The sequence below is a fragment of the Pseudophryne corroboree genome, chromosome 12 (genome assembly GCF_028390025.1).
Source record: "Pseudophryne corroboree isolate aPseCor3 chromosome 12, aPseCor3.hap2, whole genome shotgun sequence".
In the NCBI taxonomy this organism is placed as follows: Eukaryota; Metazoa; Chordata; class Amphibia; order Anura; family Myobatrachidae; genus Pseudophryne; species Pseudophryne corroboree.
The window spans coordinates 131,658,387-131,675,427 of record NC_086455.1 but is presented as its reverse complement, the minus strand read 5'-3'; the positions used below and the strand labels follow the sequence as shown (position 1 = coordinate 131,675,427).

Here is a 17,041-nt window from a genome sequence, read left to right as displayed (position 1 = left end):
CAAATACATATAATGCCCGTGTGAGGTATGGTATGCCAGCGGCCGGGCTCCAGGCGACCTGCATACCGGCGCCGGAAGCCCGACCGCCGGCATACCGACAGCGTGGCGAGTGCAAATGAGCCCCTTGCGGGCTCGCTACGCGCGCCACGCTATTTATTCTCCCTCGAGGGGGGTCGTGGACCCCCACGAGGGAGAAAAACTGTCGGTATGCTGGCTGTCGGGATTCCGGCGCCGGTATACTGTGCGCCGGGATCCCGACAGTTGGCAACCTGAAGACCACCCATAATGCCCCTGTACAGTGCTACATACATATAAAAATGTCAAAAAATGGGTGCCTCCACACTGCCAGAAACATATGTCCCCACAGTGCCAGATACATATATGCTCCAAAGTGCCAGATACATATATGCCCCACAGTGCCAGATACATATATGCCTCACAGTGCCAGATACATATATGCTTCACAGTGCCAGATACACATGACCCCCCAGTGCCAGATATACATGTCCCCCCAGTGCCAGATATGCCCCCAGTGCCAGATATATATGTCCCCACAGTGCCAGCTATGCCCCTAGTGCCAGATATATATGTCCCCAAAGTGCCAGCTATGCCCCCAATGCAGTGCCCCCACAGTGCCAGATATGCCCCAGTGCCAGATATACATGTCCCCACACAGTGCCAGCTCTGCCCCCAGTGCCAGATATACGTGTCCCCCCAGTGCCAGCTATGCCCCTGTGCCAGATATGCCTCCAGTGCCAGATATATATATATATATATGCCCCCACAGTGCCAGCTATGCCCCTAGTGCCAGATATATGTCCCCAAAGTGCCAGCTATGCCCCCAGTGCCAGATATACCCCCAGTGCCAGATATATATGTCCCCACAGTGCCAGCTATGCCCCCAATGCCATTGTTCCCAGTGCCAGATATGCCCCCCAGTGCCAGATATATATGTCCCCACAGTGCAAGCTATGCCCCCAATGCCAGTGTCCCCACAGTGCCAGATATGCCCCCCAGTGCCAGATATATATGTCCCCACAGTGCCAGATATGCCCCCAATGCCAGTGTCCCCACAGTGCCAGATATGCCCCCCAGTGCCAGATATATATGTCCCCACAGTGCAAGCTTTGCCCCCAATGCCAGTGTCCCCACAGTGCCAGATATGCCCCCCAGTGCCAGATATATATGTCCCCACAGTGCCAGCTATGCCCCCAATGCCAGTGTCCCCACAGTGCCAGATATGCCCCCCAGTGCCAGATATATATGTCCCCACAGTGCCAGCTATGCCCCCAATGCCAGTGTCCCCACAGTGCCAGATATGACCCCCAGTGCCAGGTATACATGTCCCCACAGTGCCAGCAATGCCCCCAGTGCCAGATATACCCCCCCCCCCCAATCCCTTGTGCTGCTCACCGAGCTGCTGCAGCTGTCTGTGAGGGGAGGAGAGCGCAGCGTGCGCCTCTCCTGCCCCTCACTCTCCGGCGGCTGTGTCCCTCTTAGCTTAGCCTTAGCTACCGGTCCGCGAGCTCTGATTGGCTCACGGACCGGCGCTGAATTGAAGCGCGCCGCCGCCGGAGAGTGAGGGGCAGGGGAGGCGCACGCTGCGCTCTCCTCCCCTCACAGACAGCAGCAGCAGCGCGGTGAGCGGCAGTGGGAGACAGTGGAGGAGATGTGCCCCCTTGAGGCCAGGAGCCCGGCGGCAGCCGACTCCACTGCCTCCCAGAGTTCCGCCCCTGAGTAGTATGGTTCTTTTTTGTCATGGAGATTGAGTAACAAGGTTCACTAGCTAAGATTCCAGTTCTGTCCTCTACATTGATCTAATTTATTGAGGGTTGCAATACTTCTTCCCGTCTGAAATTGTGTAGTTTTCCTGGCGGCCACCAGCACCTGTATAATTGCTCTGACAGTTCACTAGAAGTGTCTGAGAATGTTTCAGCCTCCCCATATCTGCTAGCTATGTCATGGCTGAATGCACTGGGTATTTCTCTTCTCTTCTTTTTTGTTTTGTTTATTCTACTGGGAAAGTGTTTCTGTATTTAGTGTACACAAATTAATGTTGTATTTTATATCTTTTTAGGGAAATGCAGCTAATAGGTCTTTTGTGTTTAGTATTTTTTTTTACTTTTGGGGTTTTTTTTTGTGCATTCTAAAAAGGAAAAAAATACTCTCAAATTCTGCACATTATTGCTGACAAAATTTGTGCAAAATAAGGAAATTCTCCAGTATATTTTCAGCTAATATCTGATTGTAGCCTACAATCGTTTCTTAGTTGATTATATGTAGGAATGAGAAACAGTAACATTTGTTAGGTGTATATATCTATATTTAAACTTTTCTTTTTCCTCCTAATGATGTACAGTAGACTGACATAAGTTTAAAGTGAGACATAGTGGGGGTTTTATGTCATCATTTATGTCTTAAATTTTTGCAAAAGATCTAAGCCTAGCACAAACTACAAGCTAAGGTCTCCCCGTGTTGACTTATGAGAGAACTGCAGTAGATGTTGTTGTTGTTGTTGTTTTTATTTTCGCACCTTTGTAACAAATACATTTTTTAAACTGTATTTATAATCATGAACAGTGTTTATACGGAATGGGGATGATATACCAGCTGACGGGGTGACGGCTGTCAGTATACCGATAGCGACATCCCATCTGCCAATATACCGGAAGGAAGGCAGCTCAAATTTTTTGAATCCACTAATGGGCACCTTTATCGCCAATTGTATTCTATCCTGCCCTGGAGGTGAGGTGTCTCACATGATGTTTTCCACTGGAGACTTCCCTGTACTTATGCTGTTATTTTTAATATGCTTCCTGTGGAATTGCTATTGACAGATCTCACTCTCTCCTGCCCCCCCCCCCTCCCCTAACTTATTCTGTATTGCCCCCGTGAATGCGATATTGGGCCTAATTCAGAGTTGATCGCAGCAGCAAATTTGTTAGCAGTTGGGCAAAACCATGTGCACTGCAGGGGAGGGGGGGGGGGGGTCAGATATAACATGTGCAGAGAGTTAGATTTTGGTGGGTTGTGTTCAAACTGAAATCTAAATTGCAGTGTAAAAATAAAGCAGCCAGTATTTACCCTGCACAGAAACAATATAATCCACCCAAATCTAACTCTCTCTGCACATGTTATATCTGCCCCCCCCCCCCCCCCCCCCCCCTCTTGCAGTGCACATGGTTTTGGCCAACTGCTAGCAAATTTGCTGCTGCAATCAACTCTGAATTACCCCCATGGTCTATACGACCTGCTTTGGGATATGTATGGTCTCCCCATTTTGACGATGAGGATGAGCACTGGTGTCTTCCTCTTCTCACATAATCCTTCATAAGAACCTGTTTCCGGTCATACTGTACTTTGGACCTTGTTCCCCGTTTTCTTTATTCTTCAAAGGCTAATTGTCTTTTCCCTGTTTATTTTCCTTTGTCCCTTGTAATATGTTCTCTTTATTTCTGTAGACTGTGCAAGTTAAGGTCTTATTTTGTGATTTTCTTTGCAATTTTAGTTTGAATATTAATAAATACATTTTCAAAAACAAAAGGCTAACAGTATATTGGTAAAACTACAGTTTTATGATGTGTATACACTGAGCGATACATATATCAGCCGCTCGATCAAGACATCGCAATCAGGGTGGTGGGTGTGTGCACCCTACATGTCTGTAATCATCGTCATTCATAGACATATCATGTCGATCCTGCAGCACAGCTTATGCCTGAGAAATCTGCAGATATATTGGAGCATGTGACTGTGTGTACGGGCGACCTGCCAACCACCCGCGCACTTGCTGCAGGGAATGCCGTCACAGCTGGGCAGGTAAAATAGGATTTTGATAACCTACCGGTAAATCCTTTTCTCCTAGTCGGTAGAGGATGCTGGGGACGACATCAAGACTATGGGGTATAGACGGGATCAGCAGGAGACATGGGCACTCCAAAGACTTTTCATTGGGTGTGAACTGGCTCCTCCCTCTATAACCCTCTTACAGACCTCAGTTGTATGAACTGTGCCCAGGGAGACTGACATTTCGAGGAAAGGAATTACTTAACTAGTGGTGAGATATCTACCAACTCACCCTCAACCATGCCGCACACATGGCATTCAACATAACACACGCCAACAGGCATGAACTAATTGCACCAACATGCTGAAACCAAGATAACACAACTTGTGTAACTGTAATAACTAAACTGCAGGTACAGTACGCACTGGGACGGGCGCCCAGCATCCTCTACGGACTAGGAAAAAATAAGAATTTACTTACCGATAATTCTATTTCTCGTAGTCCGTAGTGGATGCTGGGAACTCCGTAAGGACCATGGGGAATAGCGGCTCCGCAGGAGACTGGGCACAAAAAGAAAGCTTTAGGACTACCTGGTGTGCACTGGCTCCTCCCCCTATGACCCTCCTCCAAGCCTCAGTTAGGATACTGTGCCCGGACGAGCGTACACAATAAGGAAGGATTTTGAATCCCGGGTAAGACTCATACCAGCCACACCAATCACACCGTACAACTTGTGATATGAAACCCAGTTAACAGCATGATAACAGAGGAGCCTCTGAATAGATGGCTCACAACAAGAACCCGATTAGTTAACAATAACTATGTACAAGTATTGCAGACAATCCGCACTTGGGATGGGCGCCCAGCATCCACTACGGACTACGAGAAATAGAATTATCGGTAAGTAAATTCTTATTTTCTCTGACGTCCTAGTGGATGCTGGGAACTCCGTAAGGACCATGGGGATTATACCAAAGCTCCCAAACGGGCGGGAGAGTGCGGATGACTCTGCAGCACCGAATGAGAGAACTCCAGGTCCTCCTCAGCCAGGGTATCAAATTCATAGAATTTTGCAAACGTGTTTGCCCCTGACCAAGTAGCTGCTCGGCAAAGTTGTAAAGCCGAGACCCCTCGGGCAGCCGCCCAAGATGAGCCCACCGTCCTTGTGGAATGGGCTTTTATTGATTTAGGCTGCGGTAATCCTACCGCAGAATGCGCCAGCTGAATAGTGCTACAAATCCAGCGCGCAATAGACTGCTTAGAAGCAGGAGCACCCAGCTTGTTGGGTGCCATCAGGATAAACAGCGAGTCAGTTTTCCTGACTCCAGCCGTCCTGGAAAAATAAAATTTTCAGGGCCCTGACTACGTCCAGCAACTTGGAATCCTCCAAGTCCCTAGTAGCCGCAGGCACCACAATAGGTTGGTTCAAGTGAAAACCTGAGACCACCTTCGGGAGAAACTAAGGACGAGTCCTCAACTCTGCCCTATCCATATAGAAAATCAGATAAGGGCTTTTACATGACAAAGCCGCCAATTCTGACACACGCCTGGCCAAGGCCAAGGCCAAGGCCAACAGCATGACCACTTTCCACGCGAGATACTTTAGCTCCATGGTTTTAAGTGGCTCAACCAATGCGACTTTAGGAAATCCAACACCACGTTGAGATCCAAAAAGTGCCACAGGAGGCACAAAAGGAGGCTGAATATGTAGTACTCCTTTAACCAAAGTCTGAACTTCAGGCAGTGAAGCCAGTTCTTTCTGGAAGAAAATCGACAGAGCCGAAATCTGGACCTTGATGGACCCCAATTTGAGGCCCAAACGTCACCCCTGCTTGCAGGAATCGACATAGTTGAAATTCCTCCGTCGGGGCCTTCATGGCCTCCCACCAAGCAACAAATTTTCGCCAAACGCGGCGATAATGTCTTGCGGTGACATCCTTCCTGGCTATGATCAGGGTAGGGATGACTTCCTTCGGAATACCCTTTTCCTTTAGGATCCGGTGTTCTACCGCCATGCCGTCAAATGCAGCCGCGGTAAGTCTTGGAACAGACAGGGTCCCTGCTGCCGCAGGTCTTGTCTGAGCGGCAGAGGCCAAGGGTCCTCTGCCAGCATCTCTTGAAGTTCCGGGTACCAAGCTCTCCATGGCCAATCCGGAACCCCGAGTATGGTTTTCACTCCTCGCCTTCTTATTATTCTCAGTACCTTGGGTATGAGAGGTAGAGGAGGAAACACATAAACCGACTGGTACACCCACGGTGTCACTAGAGCGTCCCCAGCGATCGCCTGAGGGTCCCTTGACCTGGTGCAATATCTTTTCAACTTCTTGTTGAGGCGGGACGCCATCATGTCCACCCGTGGTCATTCCCAACGGTTTACCCGCATTTGGAAAACTTCTGGATGAAGTCCCCATTCTCCTGGGTGTAGGTCGCCCATCGGAGAATCCTTGTGGCTTCTGCCATCGCCATCCTGCTTCTTGTGCCGCCCTGTCTGTGTACATGGGCGACCGCCGTGATGTCGTCTGATTGGATCAGTACCGGCTGGTTCTGAAGCAGGGGCCTTGCTTGGCTTAGGGCATTGTAAATGGCCCTTAGCTGCAGAATATTTATGTGAAGCGAAATCTCCTTGGAAATTTCTTCCCTGTGTGACTGCACCCCAGCCCCGAAGGCTGGCATCCGTGGTCACCAGGACCCAGTCCTGTATTCCGAATCTGCGGCCCTCTAGTAGATGAGCCCTCTGCAGCCACCACAGCAGCGACACCCTGTTTCTTGCTGACAGGGTTATCCGCTGTTGTATCTGTAGATGGGACCCGGACCATTAGTCCCACAGGTCCCACTGGAACGTCCTTGCGTGGAGTCTTCCGAATGGAATTATGCTTCGTACGAAGCTACCATTTTTCCCAGGACTCGTGTGCATTGATGTACCGACACCTGTCCTGGTTTTAGGATGTCTCTGACTAGAGATGACAACTCCTCGGCTTTTTCCACTGGAAGAAACACTCTTTTCTGGTCTGCGTTCAGAAACATTCCCAGGAACAGAAGACGTGTCGTCGGGACCAGCTGTGACTTTGGAATATTGAGAATCCAGTCGTGCTGTTGTAGCACTTCCCGAGAGAGTGCTACCCCCACTACCAACTGTTCTTTGGACCTCGCCTTTATCAGGAGATCGTCCAAGTACGGGATAATAAAAACTTCCTTCTTGCAAAGGAGTATCATCACTTCGGCCATTACCTAGGTAAAGACCTTCGGTGCCGTGGACAACTCCAACGGCCGCGTCTGGAACTGATAGTGACAGTCCTGTACCACATATCTGAGTTACTCCTGGTGAGGGGGGTAAATGGGGACATGCAGGTGCGCATCCTTGATGTCCAGGGAGACCCTGTAATCCCCCTCGTCCAGGCTCGTAATAACCGCCCTGAGCGATTCCATCTTGAACTTGAATCTTCTGATATAAAAGTTCAAGCATTTTAATTTCAAGATGGGTCTCACCGAACCGTTTCGGTACCACAACCACTGTGGAATAGTAACCCCTTCCTTGCTGAAGGAGGGGCACCTTGACGATCACTTGTTGTGATTATAGTGTTGAATATCCACCAACACAGTCTCCCTGACAGAGGGAGGTGCCGGTAAGGCAGATTTTAGGAAACGGCGGGGGGAAGAACGTCTCGAACTCCAGCCTGTACCCCTGAGATACTAATTGAAGGACCCAGGGATCCATGTGAGAGAGCCCACTGTGTGCTGAAATTCCTGAGACGGGCCCCCACCGTACCTGGGTCCGCCTGAGCAGCCCCAGCACCATGCTGTGGACCTACCGGACGCAGGGAGGACTTCTGCTCTTGGGAACTAGCTGTGTGTTGCAGCTTTTTCCTCTACCTTTGCCTCTCGGCAGAAAGGATGAGCCTCTAGCCCTCTTGCTTTTCTGGGGCCGAAAGGACTGTACTTGATGATACGGTGCTTTCTTTTGTTGTGGGGTAGCCTGTGGCAAAAAAAATCGATTTCCCAGCAGTATCTGTGGAAAGGAGGTCTGAAAAACCATCCCCAAACAGTTTTACCCCCTTATAGGGCAACTTCCATGTGCCGATTCGAGTCGGCATCGCCTGACCATTGCCAAGTCCATAACCCCCGTCTGGCGGCAATGGACCTAGCGCTTATTTTTGATGCCAGCCGGCAAATATCCCTCTGTGCATCACGCATGTATAAGACCACGTCTTTTATATGCTCTATTTTCAGCAAAATATTGTCCCTATCCATAGTTATTTTCCGACAGGGAATCTGACCACGCAGCGGGAGCACTGCACATCCATGCCGAAGCAACGGCTGGTCGCAATATCATGCCCTAGTGTGTGACTATATCTTATAGGGTAACCTCCTGCTTTCTATCAGCAGGTTCCTTCAGGGCGGCCGTATCCGGAGACGGTAGTGCCACCTTTTCTGATAAGCGTGTAAGCGCTGTATCTACCCTATGGGGTGTTTCCCCGCGTGACCTATCCTCTGGCGGGAAAGGGTACGCTGCCAATAACCGTTGTAGAAATTATCAATTTCTTACCGGGGGAAGACCACTCTTCCTCACACACCTCATTTAATTTCTCAGATGCGGGAAAAACTACTAATAGTTTTCTCTCACCAAACACAATACCCTTTTATGTGGTACCTGGGGTATAATCATAAATGTGTAATACATTTTTCATTGCCTCAATCCTGTAACGGGTGGACCTATTTGGAGGGTACACCAGTCTCATCGATGTCGACACTGGAGTCAGTATCCGTGTCGACATCTGTGTCTGTTATCTGAGGTAGCGGGCGATTTTAGAGCCCCCCATGACATTTGAGACGCTGGAACAGGCACAAGCTGAGTAGCCGGCTGTTCCGTGTCGTCGACCTTTTATGTAAGGAGTTGACACTTTCATGTAATCCTTCCATAAGTTCAACCACACCGGTGTCGAGCCCGCAGGGGGTGACAACATATTTACAGGCATTCGCTCCGCCTCCACCTCATTATCCTCCACATACCTGTCGACACAGCCGTACCGACACACAGCGCACACACACAGGGAATGCTCTGACAGAGGACAGGACCCCACAAAGCCCTTTGGGGAGACAGAGGAAGAGTATGCCAGCACACACCAGGGCGCTATATATCACAGGGATAGCACCTATAAAAAAGTGTTTTCCCTTATAGCTGCATATATATTGTATACTGCGCCTAAATTGTGCCCCCCCTCTCTTTTTAACCCTTTCTGTAGTGTATTAACTGCAGGGGAGAGCCAGGGAGCTTCCCTCCAACGGAGCTGTGAGGGAAAAATGGCGCCAGTGTGCTGAAGGAGATAGCTCCGCCCCTTTTTCCCTGACTTTTCTCCCGCATTTTTATGGATTCTGGCAGGGGTTAATGTACATCCATATAGCCCTGGGGGTTATATGTGATGTATTTTTGCCAGCCAAGGTGTTAATATTGCTGCTCAGGGCGCCCCCCCCCCCAGCGCCCTGCACCCATCAGTGACCGCAGTGTGAGGTGTGCATGAGGAGCAATGGCGCACAGCTGCAGTGCTGTGCGCTACCTTGATGAAGACTGATGTCTTCTGCCGCCGATTTTCAGGACCTCTTCTTGCTTCTGGCTCTGTAAGGGGGCCGGCGGCGCGGCTCTGGGACCGGACTCCGAGGCTGGGCCTGTGTTCTATCCCTCTGGAGCTAATGGTGTCCAGTAGCCTAAGAAGCCCAAGCTGGCTGCAAGCAGGCAGGTTCGCTTCTTCTCCCCTTAGTCCCTCGATGCAGTGAGCCTGTTGCCAGCAGGTCTCACTGAAAATAAAAAACCTAAAACTAACTTTTATCTAAGAAGCTCAGGAGAGCCCCCTAGATTGCACCCTGCTCGGTCGGGCACAAAAATCTAACTGAGGCTTGGAGGAGGGTCATAGGGGGAGGAGCCAGTGCACACTAGGTAGTCCTAAAGCTTTCTTTTTGTGCCCAGTCTCCTGCGGAGCCGCTATTCCCCATGGTCCTTACGGAGTTTCCAGCATCCACTAGGACGTCAGAGAAAAGGATTTACCGGTAGGTTATCAAAATCCTATTTTTCATACGTCCTAGAGGATGCTGGGGACGACATCAAGACCATGGGGACTATACCAAAGCTCCAGTACGGGCGGGAGAGTGCGGATGACCCTGGAGCACCGATTGACCAAACTTGAGGTCCTCATCGGCCAAGGTGTCAAACTTGTAGAATTTTACAAATGTGTTTGACCCCGACCAAGTAGCTGCTCGGCAAAGTTGTAGTGGAGCCCACCTTCCTAGTAGAATGGGCCTTCGCCGACATCGGTAACGGCAATCCAGCCGTAGAATGAGCTTGCTGAATCGTACCTCTGATCCAGCGCGCAATAGTCTGCTTGGAAGCAGGACAGCCAATCTCGTTTGGAGCATACAGGACAAACAAAACCTCTGTTTTCCGTATTCGAGCTGTTCTAGCGACATAAATCTTCAAAGCTCTAACCACATCTAGAGACTTTGACTCAGCGAACGTGTCGGTAGCAACTGGCACCACAATAGGTTGGTTTATGTGGAAAGATGAAACCACCTTTGGAAGAAAATGTTGACGAGTTCTCAACTCTGCCCTATCTTCATGGAAGATCAGGTAAGGGCTCTTGTGGGACAAGGCCCCCAATTCAGACACCCGCCTTGCGGATGCCAACGCTAAAACCATCACCACTTTCCAAGTGAGAAACTTCAACTCTATTTCTTGTAGAGGCTCAAACCAACCCAATTGAAGGAACTGCAACACCACATTAAGGTCCCATGGTGCCACTGGAGGCCCAAATGGAGGCTGGATGTGCAGAACCCCTTTCACGAACGTCTGAACTTCTGGAAAGGAGGCCAATTGTTTTTGAAAGAAAACTGATAAGGCCGAAATCTGGACCTTGATTGACCCCAATCTAAGGCCCGCATCCACACCAGCCTGCAGAAAATGGAGAAAACGTCCCAAGTCAAACTCTTCCGTAGGAGCCTTCTTAGATTCACACCAAGACACATATTTTCTCCAAATACGGTGGTAATGTTTAGACGTTACTCCGTTCCTGGCCTGAATAAGAGTGGGGATGACTTCCTTGGGAATACCCTTTCGGGCTAGGATCCGGCGCTCAACAGCCATGCTGTCAAACGTAGCCGCAGTAAGTCTTGATACACACACGGCCCCTGCTGTAGTAGGTCCTCTCGAGGAGGAAGAATATATATATATATATATATATATATATATATTACAGAAAATGTCTTTATCTTGCGCCTTAGGACAAACTCTTAGATGGTCCCTTGTTAGCAAAGACCAGTATAATAGATAAAAAAGGAAATGGTGTCTGAGGGCGCTAATACTCAAGTCAAGTTCTAAATGAACACATAAGTCTGAATAATTAGAGTAGTGGAACCTTCAGAGACTTAGTGGTTACCAGGGATTACCCTCTAAATCTAATGCAGTATGTTCACCCAACAACAGATAATCCAATGAAGGGATACATATAATTTATTTTATTTTATTTTTCATAAAAGTATTAACAAACAATATAGTCTTACAATACAATAAACAGAATAATTCCACAGTACAGAGAAATGGATGTTAAGATCACACCTTTACCCTTACGGGTATGAGCCCACTAGGTGGATAGCATTCAACTGTTTTCATGGATATTGCATATCAAAACCCTACACGTTTTGTCCCAACTGACTTCTTCAAGGGTAGTGTATACTGGCGAAACTGAGTATGTACTATCATATCCAATACGGAGTTACAATAGTTGGATACCGGTAAGTATCAGCAGTATAGAAAGATGTGATCAAAATGATTGAAGACTGAAGGCATATTTACTCTGATTCAATAATAAGATTCCCTCAGTAGTCTGCAAGGTTAAATTAAAACCAAAATATGGTGATATATCTCTAGATGGAATATTTACAGTATATTTCGAATCACCTTCTTAATGAGAATTGATTAAAAATGGGGATAAAATTATTTCCCAGCACAGGATGTGGATCTATTCCAGCTCAAATGGTGACAAGGAAAGGTCAAGTGGTGAAGAGGCAGCAGCGGTGCTTCAGCACATTTAGGTCATGCAGCAGGAATCTGCCAAAAGAAGACAAATTATAGGAGCTGTTGCACAGGATTCAGCCTGAGGTAGAGAGACAGCAGAAGGGACCGCCCACAGTTTCTCCACGCTGTCCAGGACTTCCCTACAGCCAAAGCAGAGCACCTGTAGGGCCTGGTGGCACTACCAGCAGGACAGGGAGCCAGGGTAGCAGCAGGCAGTGACAGGAGCTGTGTGCTGCACGTAATGTCACAGTGCAGTACTCAGCTTCTGTCACTGAAGAGTAGTCGGCACTTTTGTGACAGCCCTCGGCATGCGACATCTGGGTGCGGCCCGCCGCACGCCTCCCTGTTGTGACGACACTGGTGTTAAACATGATAGATTTTTACTGTAAGATCGTCTGGCAGGTGACTCCGCTTTAATGGTTCCTCCAATCTCCAGTAGGAATGTACAAAGACAGCCATCTCCTCCTATATAAACTCTGTTGGCCTAGAATAGACTGTCACCACCAACTTCACCCATTTCTCATATTATTCTCACTGGCAATTTTAATTCGCTGTTGTTGGGCAAATGAAAATCAGCAATGTTAAATGAATGTTACTGGTGGTTTATTTAATATCGCCCAACGTACATTGCATGGGCATTAATTAAAGAACGTGGTGAGGGGGCAGGTCCTTTAAAAGATCCATATATGAGAGACGGGGTTGTCCAACAGAATGATACAAGGTACCTCCTTCAACTTGAAATTTAAAGGAAGTTGGCAGGGTAGGGATAGCTGGGTGGTAAAATAAATATTTGTCAAAGCGTTGATAGTAGATATTTAAAGTTACAAAAAAGTAGTCTTGTCATTTAACCTTTTAATATTGATGTTCAACTCAGTAATTATCGTCTTTATCTCTCCTGTAGAATAAAAAGTTACTCTATGAGAAAATGAAAGCAGCATCCCAGAGGAAGAAGAGGGTAATATTATTTGGACTTGTTATTGTAATTGGGCATGTATACCATTGTTGGGTCATATATGCATAGATGACTTCACAGACAGCACCCAAGAGTCTAGATGTTCTTGATACCATCAAAGGTCTGACATGTGAAATGAGCATGGCCCGCCAGTAAATTGATGTGGTTTGGATTGATCTGTACACAACTTCTTTTTTTATGCAAATGTTTCAGGCAATTACATAGAACTTTTTTAACCAAACCACAGTAGCTATTACAGTATATTGCTATCGCTATAGATTAAAGAGCAACTGCTGCCTCTGTCTCTCTTGTGCCACTATATACTGTACTGTATATCATATATTTGTCTCCACCTATATTGTGTTGCGATTAATGCAGAAATCGTAGCTGTCATAGTGACATTATAGGAAGCTTAATGTACTCCACTTGCCCCACTCTTCCAGCCATCAGACTTTCCTCCACAGAGCTCACCAAGATCACTTCATTTAAACACTTGAGTAGATGTAGATATCCTATTGATCCATGTAGAAACCCCTCTGCTTTGGGGGCCCCAGTTGCTCTACTCATAATCGTTATCTGGACTTGGTTGACCTTGAAATGGTCGACAGTCAATAGGTTGACCACTAATGCTCGACATGGATTAGGTGGACATGTTAAAGGTCGTCAGTGCTTATGGTCGACAGGTACAAAAGGTCACCAAGTTCAAATGGTCGACACAAGTTTTGAAGGTTTTTTTTTTTTGGAAAATCCCACCTTTTTCATACTTTACCAGCCACGTGGGTTACGATTGGGAATAGTAATGTTGCCTGCAGCATGGCGATCCATGCAAGGGGACACGGCACACTAATTGGGGTTTCCTGTGCGAAAACGACGACCAAAAAATAGAAAATGGTGTGTCGACCATTTTCAGTGTCGACTTTTTAAAAAAAAATGTGTTGTACCGGTTTCCTTTTCCATTGTCTACCTTTTTACATATCAACCTAATGACCCTGTCGACCTTTTCCATGCCAACCATATGGGTTAGAACTTTTGATTGTAGACCTAATTAGGGTCGGTCTAATGATTCACACCCCTATAATCCAACTCTGTTTTAAAATCAGTTTGCAATTTCATCAACCCAACCCAGTAAAATAAACTCTTACAAGCTTGAAAATATCAAAGTTCCTTATTTTCTTCAACCACCATGGTGTATATTTTAGGATTGGTACCATTACCTGTTCTCTTGAAGTTCCTATTGGAAGCTAACAGTTGAAATTTTAAAACAAATGAATATATTATACTTTTTCCTGCTTATTTTATCTCAACTTATATTTTATGATAACTTTTAACTATTTTTATGTTTTATTTAAACAGCGAGCATTACTATGCTCAAGTTATAAGTCTAAATTTGAAGGTCTCCGCCGTTCACATGAAAAACTTGAAAAATATTATAGAGGCTTCGACTTAAATATGGTCAGATTTAGCTTGAATCTTTTAATCCATCTAGCATTCCAAAATACTTCACAATTTTTTTGAATGTTTTCAGAAGCACCTTGAGACACTTAGGGGTCTATTCATGAAGGAGTGAAAAGAGGGAAGTTGCCCATGGCAACCAATCAGTGTTGAGGTAACATTTATAATGTGCATTCTATAAAATTATATATAGCAGCTGATTGGTTGATGTGGGCAACTTCCCCACTGACTCACTTCTCCACACTTTTCACTGCTTCATGAATACACCCCTTAGATCTTTTCGGGATCATAACAGTACGCCAATACTTTAGACTGTTTTATTTAATTTTTTGTATCCATGGACAATCCAAATATCCTTTTGAACTATTCTGGCCAGAAGGAGCTTTAGGTAAAATAAAAATAAAGCAATGCATTTAGGGACGGATTCAGAAAAAGACGAAAATGCAGCTAAAAGTGCGATTTTCTCTGCAACGCAACTGCAGATATCAGCAAGTGAAGGTGCCCCTAAAAATGAAAAGAGAAACCCACCAGAGCTACCAAAACTCATTCGCAATTGCATACACATATACAGCCTACGCAATGATAAGTAACATCGGGCTAAAGGGTGTTTGTACTTTGTGGCACACAGCCGATGTCAGATATATGCCCCGAAAACAGCTATGACACGTCTGCGTTTTAAAAAATACTTCCCGTTAACACCCCCAAATGGTCACTTTCTGTCAATCAATTTATGGAGCCCTCGTTGCATTCGAATTCACAGCGGCACCTTGTGAATGCAGCACATGTGCAGTCTGCCGATAAATGCTCAGTTAATGAATTTGCATACTTCCCTGAATCAGGCCCTTAGTAAATATGGTAGCGAGGCATGTTCAAACCTATACATTCAAGTCGTGGGATGCTGCCAAGCAATTTTTAACTAGAATAATAAGGATGAAAGTTCTAGATATCCACTGCTTTCTATGATGCATTCTCTGTGACCTTGGCCAGTGATGACTGATTATCCGCTTAATGTAGACATCTGCATTACTGCAGGGACGTGCAGTGAGCTAAATGGTATTACTGACATTAACAAATAAAAGTGTGCATCTCTGTGACAGAACCGTTATGGTCATGTGTGTCTGTACATACCAAACAAGCTGTCTGAAGGCGGATAGCCTCTCCATGTTTTATACAGAAATCCAGACCAACAAGTGTAACTAAAATGGTATCTAGCACACAATACTAACATTCACCCCTTACACTATGCCCTCACAGTGAAGATGCCCTGAATTACCTACAGGAAGTGCATACCAGTTATCCAGTGGTTCTTGCATTTTACAACCTTCTAAACAGGATAATGTGTCACTGATGTATAACTGTATTCACGACACACGTTTATGTCTTCCTTTTCCCGTTGCAGACGGTGAATCCATACCTACAGGGACAGAGACTGGACAGTGTTGTAGCCAAGAAGTCTGTTCCGCATTTCTCTGGCGAAGAGGAATAAGCAGAACCAAATGAGTGAGCCGCCTTTGCTGTGATCCAGCTCGGCGTCCTATCTGCAGCTCCAGAGCCCCACTGACTGGCAGTGTGTTTATTATTTATAGACCTGTGAATGGGAAACAGCTGGATTTATAACATTATGTTGTCATAGATAATAAAAAATATAGACTTCTGCTTTCTGTTAAATTAGGGGAACAGTATCTTTTTCTTGTGCTTTTTTTGTGCTGCTTTGAGAGGCAGTTTAACCTATTGGTTGCTGCCAAACACTGTCAGTCTTACGAGGTAGTTGAAAATAAGATTTCATCTCCCCAAGCGAACCTGTGTCTAGACTGCTGCGGAAATTAGTACTGTAAACAAATAATAATTGCAATAAAGACTTCACCCCCCGTCCGTACTGTTCTGTTTGTGATTTTACTATAGGACCACTAAACCTAAAATGCGAGTCTCCTTTATATAAAATGGCTGCCACTTGCCTATATGTCATTGACTATTAAAGTCCATGTTGTATTTACATTACCCATTGTTCTCAGTTAACAATTAGTTTCTTCTAAAATAAGCAATATCTTAAATGACTACTAGAATCCCTGCCGAGTTTTCCTTCTTTACCATTTATATTGTTCCGGTGATGCTGAAGTGCTGCAGCAAGAGATGGATGTGAAACAAAATGCAAATTAAAACGTTGACGCTCTTGTAAATTTAATTTATCATCGTAAGCTTTAATTATTCAATCTCTTTGTTAATGAGAAAATTATTAATTAATTAAAGGGAATACATATGATATCCCAGCAGACGGGGTGCTGGCTGTCACTATACCGACATCAGCATCTTATCTATCCTGGCAGTGAATCAACAAGTCCCCTCGCGGGCTTGCTTTGCTCAGCGCCCTTCGGGCCCAGTGGCTCGCTTTGCTCGCCAAAGGTTATATTCCGACACTGTTGGTGGCGTGGAACCACCAACCGCGTGGGAATAAGCCGCATTTGTCGGGATTCCGACACTTAAATCAAACTGTAGTTTTAAAAAGTAAGCTCCTCCCCCATGCAACCCCACACATTTCCAGTGTTCATTAGGTGCCCATGGAGAAGGGCACGTTTTAGAGGGCTGATATGTAGCCCTTAGTTTTAGTTTCTTTTTATTCTATTTATTTGTAATTTCAGGCAGCCAGAGCATTCCCTCCCCTGCGGGCAACTGTTGAATGTCCAATGGTCCCGCGTCCCCCAGCCTTGTTGCTAGAGAAAATAGGATGGTTGGTCACTTACAGCGGAATCCTTTTCTCTATTGTGATAGTTGTAGGAAATTTATGTCTATTGTT

General features: G+C 46.2%; 1 protein-coding gene across 1 annotated transcript in view; it reads left to right on the top strand.

The window, feature by feature from the left end:
- The window catches only part of SCG5 (secretogranin V), a 69,888-nt gene extending 53,766 nt beyond the window's left edge, over positions 1-16,122 (top strand). The window contains exons 5-6 of the mRNA XM_063948036.1: positions 12,748-12,801; positions 15,650-16,122. Coding sequence (XP_063804106.1) covers positions 12,748-12,801; positions 15,650-15,736 — 141 coding nt within the window. The 3' untranslated portion in view covers positions 15,737-16,122. The remainder of the gene's footprint in view (positions 1-12,747; positions 12,802-15,649) is intronic.
- Positions 16,123-17,041: the final 919 nt, after the last annotated feature.